General features: G+C 44.3%; 1 protein-coding gene across 3 annotated transcripts in view; it reads left to right on the top strand.

Annotated features, from left to right (window-relative positions):
• Window positions 1-27,325, top strand: part of LOC127658734 (receptor tyrosine-protein kinase erbB-4-like) — a 401,640-nt gene that overhangs the window by 230,655 nt on the left and 143,660 nt on the right. For all 3 annotated transcript variants that reach the window (XM_052148194.1, XM_052148193.1, XM_052148191.1), the window contains exon 3: window positions 11,599-11,785. In XM_052148194.1, the coding sequence (XP_052004154.1) occupies window positions 11,599-11,785 (187 nt within the window). The remainder of the gene's footprint in view (window positions 1-11,598; window positions 11,786-27,325) is intronic.

Genomic DNA, 27,325 nt, shown 5'->3' with positions numbered 1-27,325 from the left:
AATATGATGCTGGCTTTGCCAGAAAACTGTTGCTCAAAGATAAGTCCGTGCCGACTATTCTGGGAACAACGACGACGCTAAACTGTAAGTAATCTATTTTAAACTTTAAACTACTTTTTAAAGCGCAATTTCATTCATTATGAATAATCACAGTGTTTTTACTTAGTTTACTTGCATATTGTTCTGGCTGGGGGCGTCAATAATTGATACATAGGCACTGACGTTAGCCAATCATAACAGTGGGTGTTAACACTGAAGTCTTAAATGGAAAACGCCCCCAAAACAGACTGTTTGAATCAGAGGATGAGAAACAGGGTGGGAAAAGGTCATAAATCACTAGATTTTAAAAGTTTTTCTTAAAAAAAAAATATATTAATACTATAATTGCACCTAAGGGAACATAATAATACAATAAAAAAAACCCATGTCATGACCCCTTTAAAATCCTTATCCTGAATCCTAATGACTGGACACATTATGTAGAAGTCATGGAAATGAACTGGTCCCAAAGTGTGGAAATCCTATAAAAAAAAAAAAAAGGTGGCAATGACCAAGATTTGTTAGTGGAACCAAATTACATCATTAAGTTCCACAAAATAATCTGATTCCAGTAATACTTAAAAAAAAAAAAAAAAACTTGTGGAACTGGTTCTCATAAAGAACCGGTCCTTGATTCCTAATTCTACATTAATGAATGAGCAAAATATGCTCCACTAAGTAATTATAATGATCAGAATAAGTATTTACACATTGATAAATATGTATCATTATAAACCCATAAAGCTCATTGGATATGCAGTAGAGAAATGTTGTGCATGTAGGCGATTGGACCCTTTTTTTTACTTGAAAAGGACGCTTAATGCCTATATATCTAATATGTCAGCAAGTGATGGAGTAAGACTGTCTTGATGAATAAAGCATTTAGAAATAATTTTGCTTCGTAGAGGGGAATTTAATTATCATCGAAGCTCAAGAGTGTAATAGTAGTTATGAGTGAAACACACCATAATATCAGTGATACAAAAACAAATCTGTGTCACATGAGAGTGAAAAAAACTGATTTTGGCCACATGAAGGTGTGATGTCAACATAGCCAATGTCTCTGCCCACCCCTCTAGCAGACACAGCAAGATTTGTATGTAAGTAAAAGAGTGTTAATTAGAATACCGAACACAAATGACCATGGTGTAGCTATACTATATGCTTACTGTTGTAAGTTCTCCCTCAGTCTTCCTCTTTCTAGCCTATCCTCTCTCTTTCTCTGCTGCCTTCTCTGAACTGGAACAGGTGGAGTATTCATTATGCATTAAAATATACAGAGGGCCAACTCTGATTCACTTGACTGCAGCCCTGCTTCCACCATTCACCTCATCCTCAAACCAACATCCCTCCTTCCTTCTCCTCAACCCCTTTGTCTCCCTCCAGTCCAAACATGTTTGTAGACCGAAGGACTCTATTTTCACACCGAGCACGTCACAGACACTGAAAGGAGGTTTTGTTTGTGCAGCATACTTCCTCTATCCCAACACTCTTCCAATAAAAGAGAAAAAAATGCAGGAAATCTACTGAATCTGTCCATTCCCCTTCTGTCGCTCTCTCCACGTTGTGTCGGAGAAGCGACACTAGGGATCTCTCTTGAGCGCCGATATTCACCTCTTTTATCTATGAAAAAAGGCCAATGAGAGTTGGCAGCCAGTATTTGCATGTCCCGACCCCGGACATACGAGTATTTAAGCGGCGCAAATACGGGAGTTCATTCAGAAAATTTCTTTGGAGCCGATGGTCTGTCTGCAGTTTGCTGCGAGTTACACGCCACTTAAACGTTCCTGTTTTCCTCTGACGATCTGCATGCTGTTGGATCTTGACGGCGCACAACAGCGGCTTTCTCCTTCTCAGTGCACGGCGTGCATTGTTGCCCCTGAGCGCTTCGACAGCGCAGACACGCATCACACACACACACTGTGTATTAAAAGAGTTTTTACTAAAAGAGTAATTTTCTCTAAAAGAGCAAACACAGCGGCGTTGAACGTCCTTTTAAGGACGCGTCTTTTTCAAGATGCCTTTCCGCCCCTGTGTCGTTCCTGGATCGCGGTAGAGTGCTCTCTGCTTCAGACGGCCACAGGCGCTGTCTCGTGTGTTTGGGCCGCGATCACACCGAGGCGACGTTTGTGGATGGTTCATGTTCTCACTGCGAGAACATGACCATGACCACGTTAGCGATCGCAGCTCGCTTTCAACAGAAAGCAAGCCACCCCAGCTGCACCCCGCATTGCTCCTTCTTCCCACGGGATTAAGGACGGTGCGGTTGGCGCTGGAGGCGATTTGGGGCGGCAGCGGGTGCAGTTTCGCCGGGTAGCCCCTCGCGAACCTCCCGTTCCCGACACGCTCGCTGGTCTCCGTCCACGCCATGGGCGATAGCGGCTCGCCTCACGGCCCGGCTGTCTATCCTCCCGAGTCCGAAGCAGATGAGCTCGCCGCTGCATCGGAGAGTGCGGTGTCTGATGCCGAGGACTTCCCTGGACTGCCGCCTTCGGGCCAGCAGGCCCAGGCTGAGGCCGACGCTCAGATGTCCGACATGCTTGCCTGGGCCGCCTTGAGCGTGGGGTTGGACTGGAACCCTCCATCCTCCCCACAGCCTTCTCGGTTGGATGATTGGTTCCTGGGGGCAGCGCCGTTCGCGGCCTCACATCCCCCGGTCCCTTTCTTCCCGGAGGTGCATGATGAGCTGACCTCTACGTGGAGAGCCCCGCTCTCCGCTCGTCTAGGTGCCACCCGCTCCACTCTCTCCACCCTCGACGGCGGAGAGCGCCACGGGTACGACGCGATTCCCCAGGTTGATAGGGCAGTTGCGCACCATCTATGCCCCGGTAGCCCTACCTCCTGGCGGGGTCGCCCGTACTCCGCCCAAGCCCTGTAGGACAACATCCTCGCTAACGCGAAGGCCTACACTACGGCTGGACGCGCTGCCTCCGCCCTGCATGCGATGGCCCTCCTGCAAGTCCACCAGGCCAAAGCTCTCAGAAACATGCACGGGGGTGGACCTGATCCTGATGTGCTGCAGGAACTGCGATCAGAGACCGACCTCGCCCTGAGAGCGACGAAGGCCACAGCGCAGGCACTCGGACAGACGATGGCCACCCTAGTGGTCCAGGAACGCCATCTTTGGCTCAACCTGGTCGAGATGCGTGAGGCTGACAAAAACCGCTTCCTGGACGCACCTGTCTCCCAGATTGGCCTTTTCGGTGACACCGTCGAGGACTTCGCCCAACAGTTCTCCGCGGCGAAGAAGCAGACGGAGGCCATTTCGTACATCATGCCCCGCCGCAGACCTGCCGCTACGGGCCCTGCCCCGTCTGCCCACCGAGGGCGTCCCCCTGCGAGGAAACCAGCTCCTGCTCCGCCTCAACCCGGGCCCAGCTCTCAGCCCCAGCGTCGAGCACTCCGCAGGTGACGCCCCCTGTCTCACGAACCCCCTCCAGGACCCGGAAGGCTCCCAAGCGTTCCTGAGACAGCCGACCCAGAGCCGAAGACGTTAGCTCCGGAGGTGGTAAGACCGCTCCGTCCCCCGGTGGAGGGCCGGGAGGAGAATCCTTTGTTTTTTCATTTGCCACACCCCTGACGGGGGCTGTGGTACCCACATTCTCAATAAAAGAGCTATTTCCTTTGCCTCTGGGTCACCTGGCCCACAAATGCCGTTTTCACGGCAATGTGCTTTCAGATCACAACAGTCCGGTACACCGGACGCGGCGATCCCGCCTTCCGCCTGCCCACGACTGTCCCCGGCCGGCCGGTTCAGACGAGTCCAGAGGACGCCAACATCAGACCTCCTCCTCAGTCAAGAACCCGCCCCTGCCGGGCGCGCGGAGCAAGGTAAGTGCTTTGAGTCTATTCTCAGCACCTCAGCCTCAGGCCGCAACGAAGCCGCCCGACGCTGCATTACCTGTTCCGCCCGCTGCGAGGCCCCGCCGGTACGTCCAAAATACTCGTCCCTTTGGTGCCCCTAGCGCAGAGCTGGGAAGCATGGCTTTCGCTTCCCAACGCATCACGCTGGCTGCACCGGACCATTCGACTTCGGTTACGCAATTCAGTTTGCCCGGCTCCGCCCCCTTCAGAGGCGTCCGCTTTCCGCAGTACACGGCGAGCACGCCAGTTCCCTGCGCACGGAAATCGCGACCCTCTTAGCCAAGAGCGCGGTAGAGCCCGTCCCTCCAACCGAAATGAGGAAGGGTTTCTACAGCCCTTACTTCATTGTACCCAAGAAAGGCGGCTGACTTACGACCAATCCTGGACTTGCGAGTTTTCAATCGGGCCTTGTTAAAACTCCCGTTCAAAATGCTTAAGCAGAGAAATATTCTGGCTGGCGTTCAGCATCTAGATTGGTTCGCAGCGGTGGACCTGAAGGACGCGTACTTCCACGTCTCAATTCTGCCACGACACCGACCCTTCCTACGGTTCGCGTTCGACAGCCAGGCGTTTCAGTACAAAGTCCTCCCCTTCGGCCTGTCTCTGTCCCCTCGCGTCTTCACGAAAGTCGCAGAGGCGGCCCTTGCCCCGCTACGAGTAGCCGGCATCTGCATTCTCAACTACCTCAACGACTGGCTCATCCTAGCACACTCTCGAGAGTTACTATGCACACACAGAGACCAGGTGCTCCGGCACCTCAGCCGCTTGGGGCTTCAGGTCAACTGGGAAAAGAGCAAGCTCACTCCGGTTCAGAGCATCTCTTTTCTTGGGTTGGAGTTAGACTCAGTCTCAATGACAGCACGTCTCACGAGCAAGCGTGCTCAGTCGGTGCTGGACTGCCTCGCTTCCTTCAAGCCAGGCACAGTGGTCCCTCTAAAACTTTTCCAGAGGCTCCTGGGGCATATGGCGTCCTCCGCGGCGGTCGTGCCGCTAGGGTTGATGCATATGAGACCACTCCAGCACTGGCTCCAGACTCGAGTCCCGAGACACGCATGGCACCGCGGCCCCGCTGCGTTGGCACATCAATTGCCTGGAGTTGCTGACCGTCCTTCTTGCTCTCAGGAAGTTCCTCCCGTTAGTTCGGGACAAACATGTCCTCGTGAGATCGGACAGCACCACGGTGGTGGCGTACATAAATCGCCAAGGCGGCGACGCTCCGCCACATGTCACAACTCGCCCGCCGTCTCCTCCTATGGAGCCAGCAGCGACTCAAGTCGCTGCGTGCCACTCACATCCCCGGCAAGCTCAACGTCGTAGCGGATGCGCTATCACGACAACGCCTGCCCGGCGGGGAGTGGAGGCTTCACCCCCAGTCGGTAAAGCTGATTTGGGAACGGTTTGGCAAGGCCTAGTTAGACCAGTTCGCCGCCCAGGAAACCTCCCACTGCCCGCTCTGGTACATCCTAACAGAGGCTCCCCTCGGGACAGACGCGCTGGCACACAGCTGGCCCTTGGGGCTGCGCAAGTACGCATTTCCCCCAGTGAGCCTTCTTGCACCGGTGCTGTGCAAGGTCAGGGAGGACGAGGAGCAAGTCACGTTGGTGGCCCCCTACTGGCCCACTCGGACTTGGTTCTCGGAACTCAGGCTCCTTGCGACAGCTCCTCCCTGGCGAATTCCCCTGAGAAAGGACCTCCTCTCTCAGGGACGGGGCACGCTCTGGCACCCGCGCCCAGACCTCTGGAACCTCCACGTCTGGTCCCTGGACGGGACGCGGAAGAGCTAGCCGGCTTACCGGTGACCGTTGTGAATACCATCAACCAAGCCAGAGCTCCCTCTACCAGGCACCTTTACGCCCTAAAGTGGCACTTGTTTGCAGATTGGTGTTCTTCCCGAGCGAAGACCCACAGAGATCGCTGATTAGGTCAGTGCTTCTGTTCCTACAGGAGAGGCTGGACAGGAGGCTGTCCCCGTCCACCCTCAAGGTGTATGTTGCCGCTATTGCCGCCCACCACGATCCTGTAGACGGCAAGTCTTTGGGTAAGCACGACCTGATCCTCAGGTTCCTGAGAGGCGCCGGAGGTTGAATCCCTCCCGGCCAGGCCTAGTTCCCTCCTGGGATCTCTCGGTAGTCTTGGCAGGACTCCAGAGACCTCCCTTCGAGCCGCTCGAATCAGTTGGACTCAGGGCCCTCTCTCTTAAGACGGCCCTGCTGATCGCGCTCGCCTCCATTAAGAGGGTCGGGGACCTGCAAGCGTTCTCTGTCAGCGACACTTGCCTGGAGTTCGGTCCGGCAGATACGTCTGTGATCCTAAGACCGCGACCGGGCTATGTGCCCAAGGTTCCTACCACACCATTCCGAGATCAGGTAGTGAACCTGCAAGCGCTGCCCCGGGAGGAGGCAGACCCAGCCCTTTCGTTGCTGTGTCCAGTGCGCGCCCTGCGCATTTACCTAGACCGCACGCAGAGCACCAGACGCTCTGAGCAGCTCTTTGTCTGCTTTGGGGGACGGCAGAAAGGGAATGCTGTCTCCAAACAGAGGCTCGCTCACTGGGTTGTCGATGCTATCACACTGGCTTATCACACCCAGGCCGTGCCCCTACCCGTAAGGGTCCGAGCTTACTCAACAAGGGGTGTTGCGTCCTCGTGGGCACTGGCCAAGGGCACCTCCCTAGCAGACATCTGTAGAGCCGCGGGTTGGGCAACACCCAACACCTTCGCGAGGTTTTACAACCTCCGCGTTGAGTCGGTTGCGTCTCGTGTTTTCTCAGGTCCGAGCCCGTAGAACTCGGTAACACGTAGACCGACCGGCCGGGTGGATCGCTTGCGCCCAGCGCCCTTTTCCTGACGTCAAGGTAAAGTAGTGCGCCTTCTTCCCAGGGCGCCCCACTCCGAGTCGGGCCCCTGGTCGATTCCTCCCCAGCCCTCCGGGTCCGCCTCTGTATCGGCAGTTCACGTACACGGTTCAGCACATGGCAAGATTGGAATGGGTCCCCTAGTGTCGCTTCTCCAACACAACGTGGAGAGAGCGACAGAAGGGGAACGTTTGGTTACGTATGTAACCTCCGTTCCCCGAGGGAGGGAACGACACGTTGTGTCTTTCCTCCGCCATGTCACTGAACCGAGCCACTGTTGTGGCCGGACCATTTCCGGCTCCTCAGAAAAATCCTGAATGAACTCCCGTATTTGCGCCGCTTAAATACCCGTATGTCTGGGGGCGGGACATGCAAATACTGGCTGCCAACTCTCATTGGCCTTTTTTCATAGATCAGAGGTGAATATCGGCGCTCAAGAGAGACCCCTAGTGTCGCTTCTCCGACACAACTTGTTCCCTCCCTCGGGGAACGGAGGTTACATACGTAACCAAATGTTTTTGTCTCTCTTTCTTTTTTCTCTGTCTTTTTTCTGTTTTTGTTTGATCTGGCCCTGATTATCACATTGTTGAATGTTGTTTTCTCTACATGGTTTTGAAAGAAAGGCAGAGACTCCACTTCAGAAAGGAGAATGAAAAGAGGCGTTGTTTTTAAATTAAACACATAGTACACCCAAAAATGAAAATGATAGCATCATTTTCAAGTTGTTTAAAACCCCATAATACTCTCTAGGAACACATAAAGATACAGAATGTTTGGCAGAATGTTTCTACTTTCACTGTATGGAAAAAAGCATCATTTTTCAAAACGTCTCCTTTTTGTGTTCCATGGTTGAAATAAAATAAAATATGTTTGAAAGGACATGATGTGAGTAACATCCAGGACTGGACTGGGACGAAAAACCGGCCTGGGATTGCTGTGGAACTCGCTGTCCTTTTCTGCATATTGCAGCACCGTTTTGTGGTCCGTTTTGCATAACGCGGCGGGTCATTTTAGCTTATGGCGGCCCATTCTGCACGTTTCGCAGCTGACCCACCGTCCCACTCGGTTCTCCCGATGCCCAGTCCTCCCCTTATCGGCCCATGGAAAATGCCTGGTATGCCAGATTACCAGTCCAGCCCTGGTAACACCAGCAACAGAACGCCATTTTTTGGGTGAACTATCCCTTTAAAATATAATTCTTGGATGATAGCAGCATTATTTTACAGCGCTGTAAAAAATAATAATAATAAAATAAATTATAATAATAATAAAATAAATTATACTTATAATAATAAAAAGCTTTTGCTTGAAAATCTAAGAAATCGAAATATATGGCTTGTAGTCTGCTAGTATCACATAGCCAGATTGTGGACTTAATGGACAGCAAAATTGTCCATTAGTAGACCGATGTGGGAAAATAAATAATATCAATACAACCTAAAGTACCATGCCATTTGTCAGTGTGTCTTAAATTAAAGGCTGTTTGTCTGTTTAAAAGAAAAAGGATGTATTCCCCTTTCAAACTTCCTGTTTAAAAAAATTTCAAAAAATTATCCTGCAAAATCCATGCACACAAAACCATAAATTTAATTGTAGTTCTCATTGAAGCTTGCTTCAGATGACCTGGAGAGCTGGAGTATCTTTTTCCTTATCTTGCAATCACTTTCTAGTCCATACATAAATTTTTCAGAGTCCTTATCCACAGTATGTCTTCTTTCGAAGCTGAGATGCCCTTCTCCTGTCAGTATTTCAAGAGCTTTAAGTGGACCACTGTCATCAGAGCTTTCAAATTTAGCATTAGCATTTAGCATTGAAGAGCATGCCTTAATCCCTCATTAGGCCTCATAGGGGCCCAAATTGCTCTAAGTGCTGGGTATATCTTGAAGTGCTCTATTACCCCACCTTTAGAGGAGCCTCTTTTATTGGGTTCTAAAAGCGAGCTTGGCCTCTGTTTGTCAGTACAGAAATAACAGCAAGAAATACAGATATGCATAAATGTTCAAGGAGAAAGGAATATATACTGATATAGAGAGCTCTTCACTCTGTGCTGCAGGTAAAAAAAATCTTCTCAATTGGCATAGAAGAATTAAATTGTTTTGAGAAAAAATGTAATTCTTACTTCTAATAAAACAAATAAAAACAATAGGATCACAAGTTCTGTGCTTAAAATGAACATAGAATTTCCAAACAAAGATAAAGTTGTTGGTACATCATAGTCTTAGCTTCAAACAGTCCACAGTCTATTCACTGACCAGGGGTGCGTTTCCCATACAACGACGCAACTCATTTCATAACCACCATAGTATGATGCATCGTTGCAGAAATGAACTAGCTGGTCACGACTGCTTCCCAAAACCATAGTAAATATGTTACACATCCATTGTTCGGTTGAGCAGTCATTATTTACATTACTCAGGGGGTGAAGTAATAACTTCCGCAAATATTAAGATATATAGCTCATTTACGTTCACCAGGAAGCTGTTTAATGCGAGACAGCTGCTGAAAACACAAAAATGACAGATGAATTGCGCTGCAATAGTGGGGTTTCCCACTACATTAGATTCATTATTCCCCTGACACACTTGAGGAGATATGCACATGCACACTATTCAAAAACATTTTAACAGCACTTATGCATAAACATATTAAAAACATATAAGTCATGTTTTCTAATAGAAACCGGACGTGATAAAGAGCTTTCTCATAACAGCCTTAATGGCTGCACTTGCTTTTATGTGACATTTCAGAAGACAGCCTTCTGCAAAACCCCGGAGTAAATAGTATTCTTAAATGCATGTAAACATGGTCAATGTTTTGACAGAATGGATTGTAAGACATAGAAGCCTCAGCGATATCATATGATTCCACACAGCAAACTAATAAGGAACTATGCTTCTAACCACTTGTAAAAAGCTGTTGTTCCAATCACACAACTTTGCGATGCTGTACAACTTGCAGCAGAATTTAGCATCATTTTGATGTGTCCATCAATTATCTCTATATCAGGTGAAGTTATGTTGGATGTTTTATGTATCTTAAAGGCAGGTGCAAAGAGCTCCTCATTGACACATGCCATTAGCTATAAACTGCTCTTTTAATCACAACTAGGTGTTTACATTTATGTGGTTCATTATTGAGCAAACAGAAAGAAGAAAGAGGGCCCTGGTCCTATCGCGCTCCTCCTCTTTGCTCTCCATGCGAAGAAGTATCGATCCACTGGCTTGAAAATAGCAAATTAGTTTGAGAAAGATAAATTAAAGAGTGTCAAATAGCCAAATAGGCTGGGTGGAACATATCAGCAAAGTAATACTTTAATTAAATTAGGAGAAGGACAACAAATATGTTGCTGTTTTTTTTTTTTTTCACCGCCTTTAGTTTGCCCTCCCTCTCTTTCTTCTTTTCATGTCTGTCTTTCAGAGAGCAGTACTTTCCAGAGGTTGCTAGGTAACTAGGATAGGTTTAGTTCCCACTGGTAAGGGGGTTGTTGGCATGATGTGGTGAGTGCAATGGGTTTTTGTTGGGTGCAAGGAGAGGAAGAGGAAACTGTTTGACTTGGGAGATTTTAGACATCAAGGCAGGATGTTGTGGAGTGGTACTGCTTCTGTTCAAAGATTGGCTGGATAGCATTGCCAACTTGCCCCAGCTTGTAAATACCTTAACTACACCATCTTGCTGCCAAAAATTTCTCTAATGACTAATAGTATTCTGACTTTTTATATATATGGCAAACATTTTATTATATTATGGTAGATCATTTGCCAGGTTGACATTTTGGAGGGCGCTGTCCGCTGCCTTTAACGTCATAGCTCAGGCTAGTTGCTAGTGAAGGACTGGGATCTGACCATGTTCTTATTGTCGTATCAGCCATTCTGCATTGTCATTTCCTTGCAGCCCCAGAGTAATTACGGCTTTCATGATTGTTTCAAAAAATCTGAATGCAGAGCTTAATGCAAATTACAAATGAACAAAGATAGTATCAAAAAACATATACTCCTTGCAGGTCATAATATGACAAATAGCTGGTGTGCTATGAGGATATGTTCATACTTTTGGCCATGTTCTGTATTTGTTTCTGGTCCATTAGCTGGACATGCCAGAAGATGACAGCAGCAGAACCGGCCCTATCACTCTGCATGTGGCCCATGCTGAAGCTCACGCTAACTGATGGCTTTCAGTGTAAGCCCTGCCTGATGCCAGCACTTCCGCAGGGATAATTCTACTCCCCAACCCCCCCAACCTACACACAGAGTGTCATCACTCACAGCAGGAAGCGCTCTGTCAAACTGAATAAAACTGTGTCTGCCGTAATGACAGGCACTGTGACGGCACCAGTATGTCACTGCGAGGGTCTCATGGATGTGGTCAGATGGATCAGAGTCATCCCAATGATCATTATCTGTCTAATAGACTGGAGAGAGAGAAGGAGAGAGAGAGAAAATACCCTGTGTCGTAGTGCTGTCTTGATTGTTGCCCATTACACACACTTCAACTAATAGCTCTATGATAAGCCAAGGGGTCTGAGGTGAATCTACATGTGAATTTTCATCATAGACACTTTAGATTTTACCTTTATTATAAAAACACTGATACATTACAACAAATCTCAGGGGAGAGAGCTGATAAAAAGTGAGACCTGAACTTTAAGAGGTTACTGATCAATCCTAGCTTGGTGTGACTTTGGGATGGGACTATCTGTTTGTTTGAACAATGGAAGATGGAAGGAGTTTTTAAAACTAGTTACCGCTAGTGTTGCAGAAATGAAGCGCTTCACATTTAAATTAATATCCATGAGACATTTCTTGTGTTGATTGTTAATGGATGTTTATTTTTTTCTGATTGCAGTCTGTTCGTGAGGTGACCGGCTATGTGCTTGTGGCGCTGAATCAGTTTGAATATCTGCCCTTGGAGAATCTTCGCATCATCCGTGGCACCAGGCTTTATGAGGACCGCTACGCTCTGGCCATCTTCCTCAACTACCGTAGAGATGGCAACTTTGGTCTCCGTCAACTCGGTCTCAAGAATCTCACAGGTATGAGTGCACAGGTCACATGATCTGTGTTCATTTATTATAACCTTGTTCCTTGGGTGTTTCTTGACTGAGCATAAAATGGCATCACTTTGATCGTAACATCTTTGTTAAAGATGGTTTGTAAATTGCTTTGAAATCCATTTTAATGCATCATTCCCTTCTGAAATCCCAAGTGATTCATGCATCATATGAATAATATCTGGCTAAGACTGTACAAGACCAGTCAAAAGTCAGTACAAGGTTTACTGAATTTCTGTTTTTCATCATCATATAAACCTTTTGATCTAAAGCCTTTAAAACTATCTATATTTTTTATTTACCTATTAAGTGTTTTTATTATTTTTAATGGCTGAGTTGGACATGATAGTGAATCAAAAGCAGCCAACAAGTGCAGAGCGTACACATAATTTGCATACTTCCATTCAGGGGTGGCCCGTGGCGTAGACTACATACTGTGCGCATTTGCCTGATTATCATAAATGATTCACTTCATTTTTATATATTTAATATGATATTGATTAAAAAGCTTTATTTTTCTGCTGTAAAATTGAGTTAAATTGTAAAATAATTATTTCCAGTTTTTCAGGGGGTGCCAATCTGAAATCTCACCTAGGGTTAGGTTAACAGAGTCTGCTTCCATACTTGTGTTTCTTTGTTTTGATGACTGCTCATAATCTGAAGTGTGAAAACAGTAAAAAACCAAAAACAAAGAATGATGATGGTAGAGTACTGTATGTCTATTTTATTCAAGCACAGTTATTTCACTCATTTTGTGTGATTCTGCAGTTGTAGTTTGTGAAGTTGGTGAGTGCTTCGAACTTTTTCGCAGGAAAGAGAGAGGGGGTACTTATGAATATGAATATCATACTAAATTGATTTCCTACAACTTCCATCAGAAATGCCCTTAGCCTCTATTTGAGCTGTTGGACTGAAAGGGACCGACACTGGCAGTGAAATACAGCTAAATATCTGCACCTGAAATTGGATCCATAAATCTCAGTGAGCGATTTGTTGGGGAACCGCAGAGCTTGATGACAGCACTAGTCTCTCATTTGAAGTCTTTATTATAGTTTAGATTTTTCACTTTTCCAGGAGATGTAAAGACTATATAAACATATAGATCTTTTGACTTTATGTAGCTTAATATAGAGTTTGAGAGACAGGTTACATTGGTGATAGTGCTTACATGGGAACACTTGACTTCAGATAACGGTTTGAACTACTGTATAAACTGTATGTATTGTCAAACTTTACAGTTGGGACGCATCTATTTATTCTTTATTATTACAATTAGCTTGTTACTGGATGCTTGTTGGCTAGTCTTAAAACTCCTCCTTACAAATCCATTTCAGCTAGGTACGATGTATATTTGTCTACAATAATAATTTTAAGCATTTAGGCATATTCATTTAGATCAAATTATTTTTATTTTTATTTATTTTTTTTACGATGACATAAAGCTTAAATTCAGTCAAATGTGTCAGAATGTTTGAGTAACTATACAGTATTTACAGTATACATTATACTGTACATTAAAGTTATGAAAGTCCTGCAAGGTAGGCAGGAGAAGCTTGTCAGAATTAGCTTTACATGTTGGAATTAGCAGCAGGGAACACATATAGTTGCCAATACTACAGGAGAAACATTGCCAAGCAGTGTACAGTATGTGTATTCATGTGTGTGAATAAATAGATACTTGATCATTCATTTTTGACTGTAATGTAATTTGAGTAAGAACTTTTCTAACTATATGATCTCTTATTCTTATGAAAAGAAATAAAACAGTATATTTTTTCTTCATTTATATGGTAAAAAGGAAAGACTTTGGGGTAAAAATCCTCACTATTCAGTGCTGTAATTAGTGTTTATTTTTATTGTATTTGATGGACACTTTTATAACAGTCCTGCTCTCCACTTCACACCTCTGAATTGATTATTCTTCACTACTCAATTATGTTCAATTGTAGCGTGTTAAAATGTTGTTCATTTCACTGCTAGGATGTATTTGCTGTACAGTACATACTCATTCAGATGTTTCTGTTTGTTTTTTATTTATGTTAGATGTACATCAGTAGATTTATCTAACAGCATGCCTCATCAAACTATGATCCCCCATGTAAGACACCAAGCAAACACAAGCCCCCTGATGAGTCTGGCCTTGTAGTAAGCAAACATTACTTACAAATGAGACTATAACTTCTAATTTAGCCAGGGGTGGAAAGAGTACTGAAAAATTATACTCAAGTAGAAGTACTGTTACTTCCCCAAAAATGTAATGTGAGTAGAGTAAAAATACCTGTCCTAAAAACTACTCAAGTAAGAGTAAAAGAGTAGCTCATTTAAAAGTACTCATGAGTATTAAGTATTGAGTACTGAGTTGCAAAACCTTTATACCATTATAATGAACACTGTATGGCAACATTTAAAATACATCAGTTATCTAAAATAATCACATGAATCTGATTCCAAGAAATAAAAGGGAGACATGATAACAGAAATGAAAACATTAAACAGTTATTTTCAATCACCATTTTAAATCGTAAAGAATGAAACAATTACAGTTCATGTGTAGGGTCTAATTTTCCCTTAATGCCGATTGCCGACAGAGCATTATTGTTGGGCATAAACTTGTTCAAAACAATGCAAGGAATGCAAAAAATGCAAAATAAGCAAGATCACTTGGCAAGTCATGTCCTGCACAATAGAGGAGGTAGAGCAGGCATGGGAAAAGTTGTATGGTACAGGGGCTACATCACGCTTAAAATGGAATAATTCACCCAAAAATGAAAATTCTCTCATCATTTACTCACCCTCATGCCATCCTGGATGTGCATGACTTTCGTTCTTCTGCAGAACACAAATGAAGATTTTTAGAAGAATATCTCAGCTATTTTGGTCCATACAATGAAAGTGAATCGGTGTTACAATATTGAAGCTACACAAATCACATAAATCAGTATAAAATTAGTCTCTCTTTTATCCGACAAACATCTAGAACATTTTATTGCACAGCCCTTTTGATAAAATTGCATTAATCTCTCACAGCAGCCCATTAATCTCAGTTATAGATTATAGGCTATGTTATGGACACAGAATCTAGTAAGCAGAAATATTAAATTTACCTTGATATGTTTCTTCAAATTAGAGGATGGATTAATGCTGATATTTGGCTTGAACAAGTTAAACTCAAATGACACAGTCAAGCAGTTTGCCTTTTTCACTGCGAATAGCCCTTTTAGGTGCCGCCGTGAGGTTCAGGTGTTGAACTGTGTTTGAGGCATCCTCTACAGTTGATGCTAGATCTACAGCTGCCTTTCAAGTTTTTTATGTGTGATTTCATTGGATGGGAGTCACGAGACTCTCCCTAGCCAAACTCGTTGATATATAAAAACAAAATCAGGACAGGGAAGTAGCGAACACAGATGGTGAGAAAATAGTGCAGTAAAAGTACAGTTACAGCACTTCAAATGTTAAAAAGTAAAGTAAGTATACAATTTTTAGACTGCTTGAAAAATGACAATTGCTGGAAAAAAACTACTTCATTACTGTAATGTGAGTATTTGTAATTCGTTACTTTACACCCCTAAATTTGGCAAATGCGTATTTCATCATTCAAAACAAGAGTTGGTGAGTTGAGGGTTTTGTCATTTTTTTGTCTCAAAGTGTCAGCATACATACTACCTCAATACTAAAGCATGTTGAAAATGTCTCTCCCAGTATATCTGGCCATTTCTATTACACAGCATTTCTCTCTCCTCCTTATTAACTGAAAGCACTAGTGTTAAGTGCATGGGCTTGACATTTTGCATGTACTCCTTCATTGCATTCCCTTTACTGTACCTCCTGTTTTTCAAAAAAGTCATGACAGCAGAAACTGTAGTAATTGCTGGAGGCGGTAGGTCTTGTCTCTGTTGGTTTGTTATGGACCAATGCCACAATGCTGGAATTTCAATAGGACCAAAACTGTTTAAAATGCCATGAAGTTGTGGCAGTCTTAACCAGTATACATCAGGGAGACACTTACCACAGCTAGCCTTCAATGTGAGTAACCAGGGGGCAGGCTGTCATTGTATTGTTGAAGAGTTGGTCTCAGAATTTGCCATGAGCAATAGCATTTTCATTTCAATCCAAGAAGTGACTGAAGATTATAACAAACAATGCATATAAACAAATCACTAGAAAAATAAGGTTTTGATTAGAAAGGGATTTTAGCACAGAGTAACAATTTATGGATCAGCCTAACAGAAAACCACATGGTTAATAAATGGCGCTGTTTTAAAGATTGCAGAAGCAACCATATGTGCGGCAGTGGAGGATGACATAATACATGAAATTAAGATTGACAGGAGGAAAGGACCAATGGTGAATGCCTGCGAACTTGAAAGAATAGAGAGAGAGAGAGAGAGAGTGAGAGAGAGGCCATAACATGCAAGGTACACAAACTACACAGAACCATATACACGAATGTAACACAAGTACTATTAATGCAAGATAATTTACATTATTCATATAGCAAGCAGTTATATCCAAATCAATTTACAGTGCAGTACTCAAGCTATACATTTTATCAGTATGTACATCCCTGGGAATCAAACCCATGATCTTGGCTGTACCAGTTGAACTTCAGGAACATTGACCTTGGTTTAATGTCAGAGCCAAAGGACGGTGCCTTTTTACAGTATAGTGTCCTCATCACTATACTGGAGCATAAGTAACTACACAGTACGCAGTGTGAGCACCCCCCGCTGGACTCCCTAAAACCTCTTCCAGCAGCAACCTTATTTTTCCCAGGAGGCCTCCCATCAAGTTACTGACAAGGCTCAGCCCTACTTAGCTTCAGTAGGCAACCAGTCTTGAGCTACAGGGTGATATGGCTTGGACAAGGGAGCCATGGAAGTCTTGGACGAAGGAACCATGGAAAGCTTGGACGAGGGAGCCATGGAAGGCTTGGACAATGGAGCCATGGAAGTCTTGGACGAGGGAGCCATGGAAGGCTTAAAAGATGGAGTCATTTAAGGCTTGGATGAAGGAGCTGTTAGTGACTGAGAAATGACTTCCGTGGTTGAGAGTACAGGCAGTGACTGGTGAATGACCTCTGTGGTCAGAAGCACTGGCAGTGATTAGGGAATGATCTCCGTGGTCGGCAGCACTAGCAGTGACTGGGAAACGACCTCCATGGTCGGGAGCACAGGCAGCGACTGGGGAGCAGGATCCCTTCTTCTCCTCTGCTTCTTCCGAACAGCTGGGAGTGTTGTTGTAGGAACAGTTGAGGCTACAGGCATTGGCTCTGGGATGGTCTAGGCTACAGGCATTGGCTCTGGGACAGTGGAGGCTACAGGCATTGGTGCTGGCTCGTTAATCTTGGTAGGCATGGCCGCTGGCTCGTTTACCATGGCAAGCATGGCCGCTTGCTCGTTAACATGGCAGGCATGGCCGCTGGCTTGTGAACCGTGGTGGGTATGGCTACTGGCTCATTTACCGTGGTGGACATGGGTGCTGGCTCATTTGTCGTGGCAGGCATGGGTGCTGATAACCCATGAGGAATGGCCTTCGTGGCCGAAAGCACCGAGATCAGTGGGGATCATTCATTTTGGAAGATGCTGTACACCACGAGGTAAACTCTGTGGTCGTCTGAGCAGGTGACTGTGGTGGCACAAGATTCCCGCTATAACCCACAGTGTAAGGAGGAAATGTTGAGTGAGGTGTCACCTTGTGGATAGCAGTGATGGGAATGACAGCAGGTAGTGGTGATAAGTGATGGATCGCTAACATGGCTCGCACATACTCCAGAAGAGAGAGGTTTCCTTCCTCCGGAAGAGCTGTCCACCAGTGGATGGTAAATTCCATATGAAAAATGTCTCCAAGGGTGGAGTTGGATAATGTGTTTTTTGCAACGAGTTGTCAAAACTTGGTTGCATATTCCTGAAGAGGAAGATCTTGTCTAAACAACTCCATAAATGTGCCTGTAAGCTCCATGTTCCTGTTTGGTTCTCCCGCTGGGATCAAGGTTGGTCTAGTCTTCTGTCACGACACAACAAAGACACAGAAGAAGAGTTGAACCCAATAGCGGGAGCTTTATTGATAAAGAAGATCATTAGGTAAGTCAAATGTTACAGGAGAGGTAACTTAACTTCAATGACAGAGGTAGTGTTTGCAGGGAGTTTGTTGAAGGAGAGCCAATCCAGGAAGTCAGATAAAGAAGATTAGTCCTTGGGATCATGGAGACGAGGAATATTAGTTAAATGACTAGAGCTTCACGTATGTAGGAAGAGCAGGTAAGTCTGAGTGTTCCTTGCGGAGACTAGACAAGGATGGAGAGGCGGGGTGACTATTTATATGGGAGATGAATGAGTACTGGATTAGGCTCAGGTGTGAGTGATTAGTGCTTCAGGGAGAGAGAGCAGAATGTGGAATGAGAGATCTGGTGTGGATGTGACAATATGTTGGTGAATGGTGAGACACCCGGCGAGCCACTTGATTTTTAACAAAGAGCCACTTGTGGTGGAAGAGCCATAGGTTCCCGACCCCTAATTTAGCACATATATTTAAACAATTATAATATCTCAAAAAGCTGTTATAATATGTTATATTTTGCTTTGTTGTTGTTTAGTCTGTTCTATACATCTATTCGCTTACACAGTTTATTTTTTCCTCTTAAAAGCCTTTGACACACATTTATTTTCACTGCAATTAAATAATAAAATCACTGATTATGGTTATTGTGTGAGGATCAGTCTATTATGTATCAGGATACATAATATTTTAAGATCAGTCGATCCCTAATCAGAATGCATGTGACAAAAGTACAAAAGTGTGACATTTCAGGTAGACTGTACTTCCTCAACAATCCCCCCTGGTCTCATTTTCATATCAAATTAAATATGTCTTACTCTCTAACTATGGTCTATAATTCTGCAGAAAGAATTATGGTCATGTGAAATTTGGCTAGTTTGAAAGTGTTTGTTAACCTGTGTATATGAATGGTTTGGAAACAATGTCGCTATTGTGCAACAATGTTTCTAGTCCAAAAAACATCTTTATTCACTTGGCAAAGGAAATAGAGCGAGAGAGACATGGTTTAGCAGACTGCTTCAGCTAAATGGGTAAATAATTCAAGCCGCATGTATTGTTCCATGTATTGTCCCTCTTCTGGAGTCCATTTGACACTGTGTACATAAACCGAATGCCACATTTCGATGCTTACATCACGTAAAGTCTATCTGTGCACTGCATTTCATGCTGTATTCTTGGAAGATGACAGTCTTTAGGAACATTGAGAGGAACAGGTGCTCCCAGAGGAGCGTTACTTACTGTCTCAGGCAGCCTAACATAGAACAGCAGTTGAGTCAAGGAACGTTTGAAATCCCAGCCATGCCAACAGGGACGGAGACAGCACAGAACTGTTCTAGCTCGTTTACTTAGCCTCTCTACATCTGCCTATATTCATTCTTGTCTCTTTCACTCAATTTCTTCTTGTTCTTTGTGAAAGCTTCTGTCGCTGCCCCCTTACCTTTAACTATATCTCTTTTTCACTCTCAGTGAGTGGTGTAGTGAGGGTTAGCAAATGACAGGGCTGGCAGTATCTTTAAGTGTCTTTTACAGTGTTGTGGAAGCTACTTAGTTATTGTACAGAAGTTTGACAAGCTTCTCATAATCGAAAGTAGTTGAACTACAGTCAAGCTACCTTTTAGAAAAAGTAGTTAGCTACACTACAAGCTAGTGGCAAAGTGGCTAGCGGCATTGAAGCTACATTAAGGGGGCAATATCTTTTAATTTATATTACTGTCAATTTAAATTATTCACTTTACAAGACCAGTATTTGGCTCAAAATCAATTAGATAAAGTAGGGTGACTACATAAAACATAAGTATGTCATTCCAGCACAACTACTGTAGCAGCAGCAAATTTGAAAAAAAAAAAATATATATTACTGTTTTCGTGAAGAGGTTTTGTGAAAACTTTCCCTGTATTTCATCGGTCAGAAAACAAAAATCCCACCCCAAACTCATGCCATTGGTTGAGCCAATTTTTCAATCGTCGGGTTTCCATCCAACTATATTTAAGCACATTTGACATTGTGCATAAGAAATCCTGAATGGAAATGCTTGATATGCAAATAAACTTTCTAAATTCGGTTAAAATTTTATGTGCTAAGAGGAGGTGGATTTTCGAGAGTTTCACATTAGTTAAAATGTGCATTAAGGTGATGGAAATGGTTTATTCACAAAATGATGATGTGTTTTGACCATTCGTGCATGTGTTATTAGTGTGCGATAGCTTGATATAACAAGCCTACCGAAAGGTCCGACCTTGGCACACAATTATTTGAACATATTGCTTGTCATTTGGAAGTGTTTAACCACGATAAAGTGGGTCCTCACAATCTACCACAACAGTTTTAAGAGTGGATGCTCCCAGTTATGCAGAGACTGGCGGTGTGTGGGCATTGCAGCTTTTTAAGCCCACATTATATCAGATATTACACTTATTCTGCATTGTGTCAAGGATACATTTAATAAAATTAGATACTTGCTCCATCAAAACGAGGGGGCTCCCTCATGATAATGCACATTACCTAGTGGATGGAAACCCTAAAAAATTTGTATTTTATTAAGTCTAATTTTTGTAAATGTGCTTAAAAAATGCTAAACATTTTGAATGGAAACCCAGCATATGTCAGACTGGTCTGCAAGATAAAAAAATAAAATTAAATAAATGAGGTCGGAAGTTCTGCCGCTAAAATTGGTCTGTTATTACTGATATTCAAACCACTGCCCCCAGTGTTGTTAAACTGTTTTGTGGTGAAATGTCCACAGGATGGTGCCAAAAGTAAGTTAGTTGTAGTTTTGGTTGTACTGTAAATGATATAATACATTCAAAAGGAATGCATCTTTTTTATTAACCCTATTCCCTAGCCCAAACACACAATCTAACCATTATTAGAGTAAATTGAGTTTTGGATTGAAAATGCAAACTCTGAATCACGCTAACCTTTTTCTGTAAGTGCAATTACTATATGTTTTCATGGGATGCAAATTTACATTTATGCATTTTTGGTAGAGGCTTTTATCCAAAGCGACTTACAGATCCCTTATTACAGGGACAATCCCCCCGGAGCAACCTGGAGTTAAGTGCCTTGCTCAAGAACACAATGGTGGTGGCTGTGGGGATAGAACCGACAACCTTCTGCTTAACAGTTTAGTGCTTTAGCCCACTATGCCACCACCACTCCAAATTGGTGTCTCAGAGATTGTTATTCGTAATGGGGTCGATTTCAGAATACAAAACATTAGAAAGCAATATGCTGATTTTCAATGTTGATATTGGAACCACAGTGTTTTCAAATTTTTATGGGAAATCAACCTAAAAAAGCTTGCTTATAGATGTCTCTGTATACTAAGATGGGATATTTAGCTAGTATTAAATGAATCTTTTGTTTTCTAAATGTTTGTTTGAACAAGTTCGTTAAAATGACAAAATGACAAACCGACTTGTAAATAATTAATCAAACTTCCCAGTGCAATTTGGATAGACATTCTAGTGTGCAACAAATCCAGGGATGTAACCTTTTTTTTGTTTTGTTAAAAAATTGCTTGTTGCTGGGAAAGCTATATGTAATCTATTTTGAACAAGCAGAGCTAATGTTATGCTACTGAAAAATTTGTTATACTAGTAGTCTTGCGACTTATGTTTAGATAATTCTCCTAAATTTTAAACTCTGTCTGGACCATGTAACCTAGGGACAGATCAAAGCTGGAACAGAGCCTAAAAACAATCTCATTCTCTCTCTTTCTCTCTTATCAGCTCATCAGATACACACATTATGACCTCTTTTATCCCCTGTCACATTATCATGTCATTCATTTCATAGCAGTCCTCTGGAGTGTAAAGTGATCAATACCATCCATAAATGATATCAAAGAGAATAAAGTCTTTTAAATGCACCGGGGCCTTATCCCAAATCTGATAAAAGAGCCTGTCAGCATTGCTACCAGAGCTGAAAACCATGGTGGTAGAAATTGCCCTGTATAAAATCAATTTGTTGCTGGTATATTCTGATATTGCTCTTTTGATTTTCTAGAAGGTAGTATGTGGGAGACAGATACCTGGTGCTTGGTCTCCAGTTGTAAGGCTTTCCTTGTGACTGGGTTTCAAATGTTCTCCCAGCTGGGCTATTAAATCAATGTCAGTGTCAATGCCATTTGAGCAATTCATTTGAATATGAAATGGAACAACTCTACTTTCAGTTTGCCTTGAAAAGCCATTTGAACATTTGAATGTCTTTTATTAGCAATATTTGCATGTAATAATTGTAATCATAGTATTTCTATTGAATAGTTTTCAGCTAAGGTTTCTCTTTGTCTTTTCACTTGATCTCTAAAACATTTTGTAATTTTGCCACTGGTACAACATGTTCCTATTTATCTCTGTAGTTTGTACTGCTGGCTTGGTAACACTTTACACACACACACACACACACACACACACACACACACACACACACACACACACACACACACACACACACACACACATGTTGTGTTTCCATGTTTTATGGGGACTTTCCATAGACATAATGGTTTTTATACTGTACAAACTTTATATTCTATCCCCTAAACCTAACCCTACCCCTAAACCTAACCCTCACAGAAAACTTTCTGCATTTTTACATTTTCAAAAAACATAATTTAGTATGATTTATAAGCTGTTTTCCTCATGGGGACCGACAAAATGTCCCCACAAGGTCAAAAATTTCGGGTTTTACTATCCTTATGGGGACATTTGTTCCCCACAAAGTGATAAATACACACTCACACACACACACACACACACACACACACACACACATACATATATATATATATATATATATATATATATATATATATATACACACATAAACACTGGCAGCCAAAAGTTTGGAATAATGAACACATTTAGCTGTTTTGGTAGGAAATTTTTACTTTAATTCAACAACATTATGTGGCATTACAAAGTATAGTTAGGACATTACTGTTGTAAAAAAAATAGCACTGTCAGTATTTGAAAAAATTAATTTTTGGTCAAATCTAGACAGGCCCTATTTCCAGCAGCCATCACCCCAACACCTTATCCTTGAGTTATTATGCTCAATTGCTAATTTGGTACAGAAAATCACTTCCCATTATATCAAACACAGTCGAAAGCTATTTGGTTAAATCAAGCTTAACATTATCTTTGTGTTTATTTTTGAGTTGCCACAGTATGACTGGCATGTCTTAAGGTCAATATTAGGTCAAAAATGGCAAAAAAGAAAAAGCTGTCTCTAGAAATTCATCAGTCAGTCATTGTTTTGAGGGATGAAGGCTATACAATGCTTGAAATTGCCTTAAAAAACTGAGATTATATACTAAGGTGTACACTACAGTCTTCAAATACAAGGACAGAAAGAGATGTGGAAGGCCGTATGTACAACAAAACAAGAGGATAAGTACATCAGAGTCTCTAGTTTGAGAAATAGACACCTCACTTGTCCTCAGCTGACAGCTTTATTTAATTCTACCCGCTCAAACAACAGTAAAGAGAAGACTCCGGGGTGCAGGCCTTATGGGAAGAAATGCAAAGAAAAAGCCGCTTTTGAAACAGAAAAACTAAACAAAAATGTTAGAGTGGGCAAAGAAACACAGACATTGGACAGCAGATAATTGGAAAAGAGTGTTATGGATCTTAACCCCATTGAGCTTTTGAGGGATCAGCTAGACTGTAAGAAGTGCCCGACAAGACATCCATATCTATGACAAGTGCTAAAGGAAGTGTAGGAAGACTATATATATATATATATATATATATATATATATATATATATATATATATATATATATATATAGTCACGATCAAAGTGTTTTTAAGCAGTGCCCTACTAAAATCTAAATCTGTATGATTTACCAAATCATGTTTTCCTTTTTGTTGTTGTTATTATTATTATTATTAAAATGGTGTCTAATAATTTAATTCTTTAAACTTTTAACAAGTGATAATAAAACTTTTCAACATGTCATTGCATTTATGACAAACGTCTCGGGTTATGACTATAACCCTTGTTCCCTGAGAAGGGAACGAGACACTGCGTCGTTGAAAACGACTCTTTGGGGGAACGCTCCTTAGCGTGCGCCTCTGAAGTATGAATGAAACTATTCCAATCTTGATTGGTGTTGCGTCATGACGTAACATGTGACGGCATAACCGGATGCATAAAAGTGACGCCGGCACACATACACATTAGCCTAGCGATGAAGCAAGCCGCTCTCAGGCCTTGAGGGGCGTGGCAGGACGACGCAGTGTCTCGTTCCCTTCTCAGGGAACAAGGGTTATAGTCATAACCCGAGACGTTCCCTTCCGAGGGAACTCGCACTGCGTCGTTGAAAACGACTCTTTGGGGAACGAATGCCCACTAGGCCACGCACCGAAAAAAGGCCTGCCCTAGGGTGAAACTGAACTCAGGCACTCAGCTAGGACGAGAGCACACGTGCGCCAGGCGTACTAGGGAGGTGCAGACTGTAAAACCTGATGAAAGTGTGCGGGGTAGCCCAACCGGCTGCCTCACAGATCTCCTGGAGGGGTACTCCCGATAAGAGAGCCCTAGAGGACGCCATGCCTCTAGTTGAATGAGCCCTCACGGCCAAAGGTGAAGGCAAATTGCGCACCTTGTAGGCCGAGATAATAGCCTGAACAATCCAATTACTAATGGTTTGTTTCGAGGCAGGGAGCCCCTTCTTAGGTGACCCAAAACACACTAACAGTTGGTCCGACCTCCTCCAAGAAGAGGACCTCTCGAGGTAAGCGCTCAAAGCTCTGACAGGGCAGAGCAAATGGAGCCTCTCTTCTTCTGCCGACACATGAGGTGGAGGATGAAAAGCCTGCAGGACCGTAGACCGTGCCGTGTTAGACGGCACCTTAGGCACATAGCCAGGTCTCGGGTGTAAAATGGCTTTAACTCCGCCAGGGGCAAACTCCAAGCAAGCTGGCGTCACTGCCAGGGCTTGAAGATCACCCACCCTCTTTAGAGAGGTAATAGCTAAGAGAAAAGCCATCTTGAACGTCAGGTCCTTGGGCGAAGCCGACTGAAGGGGTTCGAAGGGGGCCAGGGATAACCCTTCGAGAACCACCGCCAGGTCCCAGGCAGGAACCCTGGACCTGGTTGTCGGTCTCATCCTCCATGTACCACGGAGAAAACGAATGACCAGCTGGTGCCTCCCCAGAGGCCCATCACTCAGTGGTGCATGGAACGCCGAAATGGCAGCCACGTACACCTTGAGTGTGGAAGGGAGAGACCCGCAGAGAAACGATCTTGAAGAAACTCCAGAACTGAAGCCACCGGGCAGTTAACTGGATCTACTTCATGTTCTCTACACCAAGTGGAGAACACATTCCACTTGAGGCCATATAATCTCCTAGTAGACGGAGCCCTAGAGCTAAGTATGGTTTCAACCACCCCCGCTGATAGACCAGCATTTAGGTACTGAACCCCCTCAGGGGCCAGACCCACAGTTTCCACAGCTCTGGACGAGGGTGGAAGACTGTGCCCCCGCCTGAGACAACAGATCCCTCCTCAGAGGAATCTGCCATGGCGGAGCTATCAGGAGTGAAATTATGTCTGAGAACCATACTCGGGCCGGCCACATGGGGGCAACCAGAAGTAGACTGATGCCCTCTTGGCGGACCCTTTCCAGGACTCCCGGGAGCAGAGCGATCGGGGAAATGCGTACAGGCGAAGCCTCGGCCAAGCCTGTACCATGGCGTCCAACCCCAGTGGGGCTGGATGTGAGAGGGAGAACCAAAGTGGACAGTGGGACGTCTCTCGAGACGCGAACAGATCCACTTCTGATGGTCCAAATTTGTCCCATATCAACTTCACCACCTCTGGATGAAGTCTCCATTCCCCGGGCCTCAGCCCCTGCCTCGACAGGATGTCTGCTCCCTGATTCTGAACCCCGGAATATACATTGCTCTGATAGACAGTATTTTCCCTTGGGACCAAAGAATTATCTGATGCGCCAGTCTGCACAGAGGGCGCGATCTGAGTCCTCCTTGTCGGTTCAGATAAGCTACCACTGATGTATTGTCCGAACGTACTAGGACATGGTAACCCTTGATGTCTGGAAGGAAGCTCCTCAGAGCCCTGAACACAGCCAACATCTCTAGACAGTTTATGTGCCAAGAATGATGATGGTCCTGCCACAGACCCCTGGCAAAGCGGCCGTCCATGACCGCGCCCCAGCCAGTGAGGGAGGCGTCTGTCGAAACGGTTTTCCGGCGACATGACGCTCCCAACACTGGCCCTTGGGACAGGAACCAAGGTTTCTTCCATATTAGCAGAGAACGAAGGCACCTGCGCGTTACTCTGATTATACTGAAATGGATTCCCGCTGGGGAAAACCCCTTGGCTTTCAGCCACCACTGGAGGGGCCTCATGTGTAGAAGGCCCAACGGTACAATGTTGGATGCCGCTGCCATGAGGCCCAGCAGTCTTTGAAATTGCTTTACAGTGATGGCCTGGCCTAGCTTTAACCCGGACACCATCGCCATAAGGGACTCGATACGTGCAGGAGACATGCGTGCCTGCATCGTAACAGAGTTCCACACAACGCCCAGAAACGTTGTGCACTGGGATGGTTGTAACACACTCTTTTTGTGTTGAGTCTCAACCCCAAACTTCGAATGTGGCCAAGAACGACATCTCGATGCCGAACCGCCATTTCTCGAGACTGGGCCAGAATGAGCCAGTCGTCGATATAATTCAGTATACGGATGCCCTGAAGTCTCAGTGGAGCAAGAGCTGCATCCATACATTTGGTGAATGTGCGGGGAGATAGTGCTAGGCCGAACGGAAGAACCCGATATTGGTAAGCTTCGCCCCGAAAGCGAACCTCAGGAACCTCCTGTGACATGGAAGGATGGATACATGAAAATAGGCATCTTTTAGATCTATCGTGACAAACCAGTCCTCGGATCTGATCTGACTCACGATGACAGGAATAGTAAGCATTTTGAACCTGAACCTCCTCAGAGACCGGTTCAAAACTCTGAGATCTAAAATCGGCCTCAACCCCCATCCTTTTTGGAACTATAAAGTACCAGCTGTAAAGACCGGACTCCCTGTCTGAATGATGAACACGTTCTATGGCCTCCTTCAGCAGCAGAGATTGCACTTCTTGTTCCATCACCTGAGCCTGCTCCGGAACCACTGTAGTCTGCACCACCCCAGAGAATTTGGGGGCGGTGCCCGAACTGCAGTCTGTACCCTGAATTTATTATATGCAGGACCCATGCAGATATGTTGGGAAGATGATTCCATGCCTCTACAAAATCTACTAAGGGAACCAGCCTCTCGAGGCTGGTCTCGGGTGTTTTCGAGCACTGTTCTCGACTTCCTGAAGCGGGATACCGGCAGGATTTGGTCGATACAGTGCTTGTGACCACAATTGATGTGTGTTTTTATTTTTTGACGCGAACGGCACGGTGTGCTTTCGCTGGAGATTGGTGTGGCCCGAGCGTCAGAGA

The sequence above is a fragment of the Xyrauchen texanus genome, chromosome 18 (genome assembly GCF_025860055.1).
Source record: "Xyrauchen texanus isolate HMW12.3.18 chromosome 18, RBS_HiC_50CHRs, whole genome shotgun sequence".
Classification (NCBI taxonomy): domain Eukaryota; kingdom Metazoa; phylum Chordata; class Actinopteri; order Cypriniformes; family Catostomidae; genus Xyrauchen; species Xyrauchen texanus.
The sequence above is the reverse complement of the archived record's forward strand: the minus strand, read 5'-3'. Positions and strand labels throughout refer to the sequence as shown.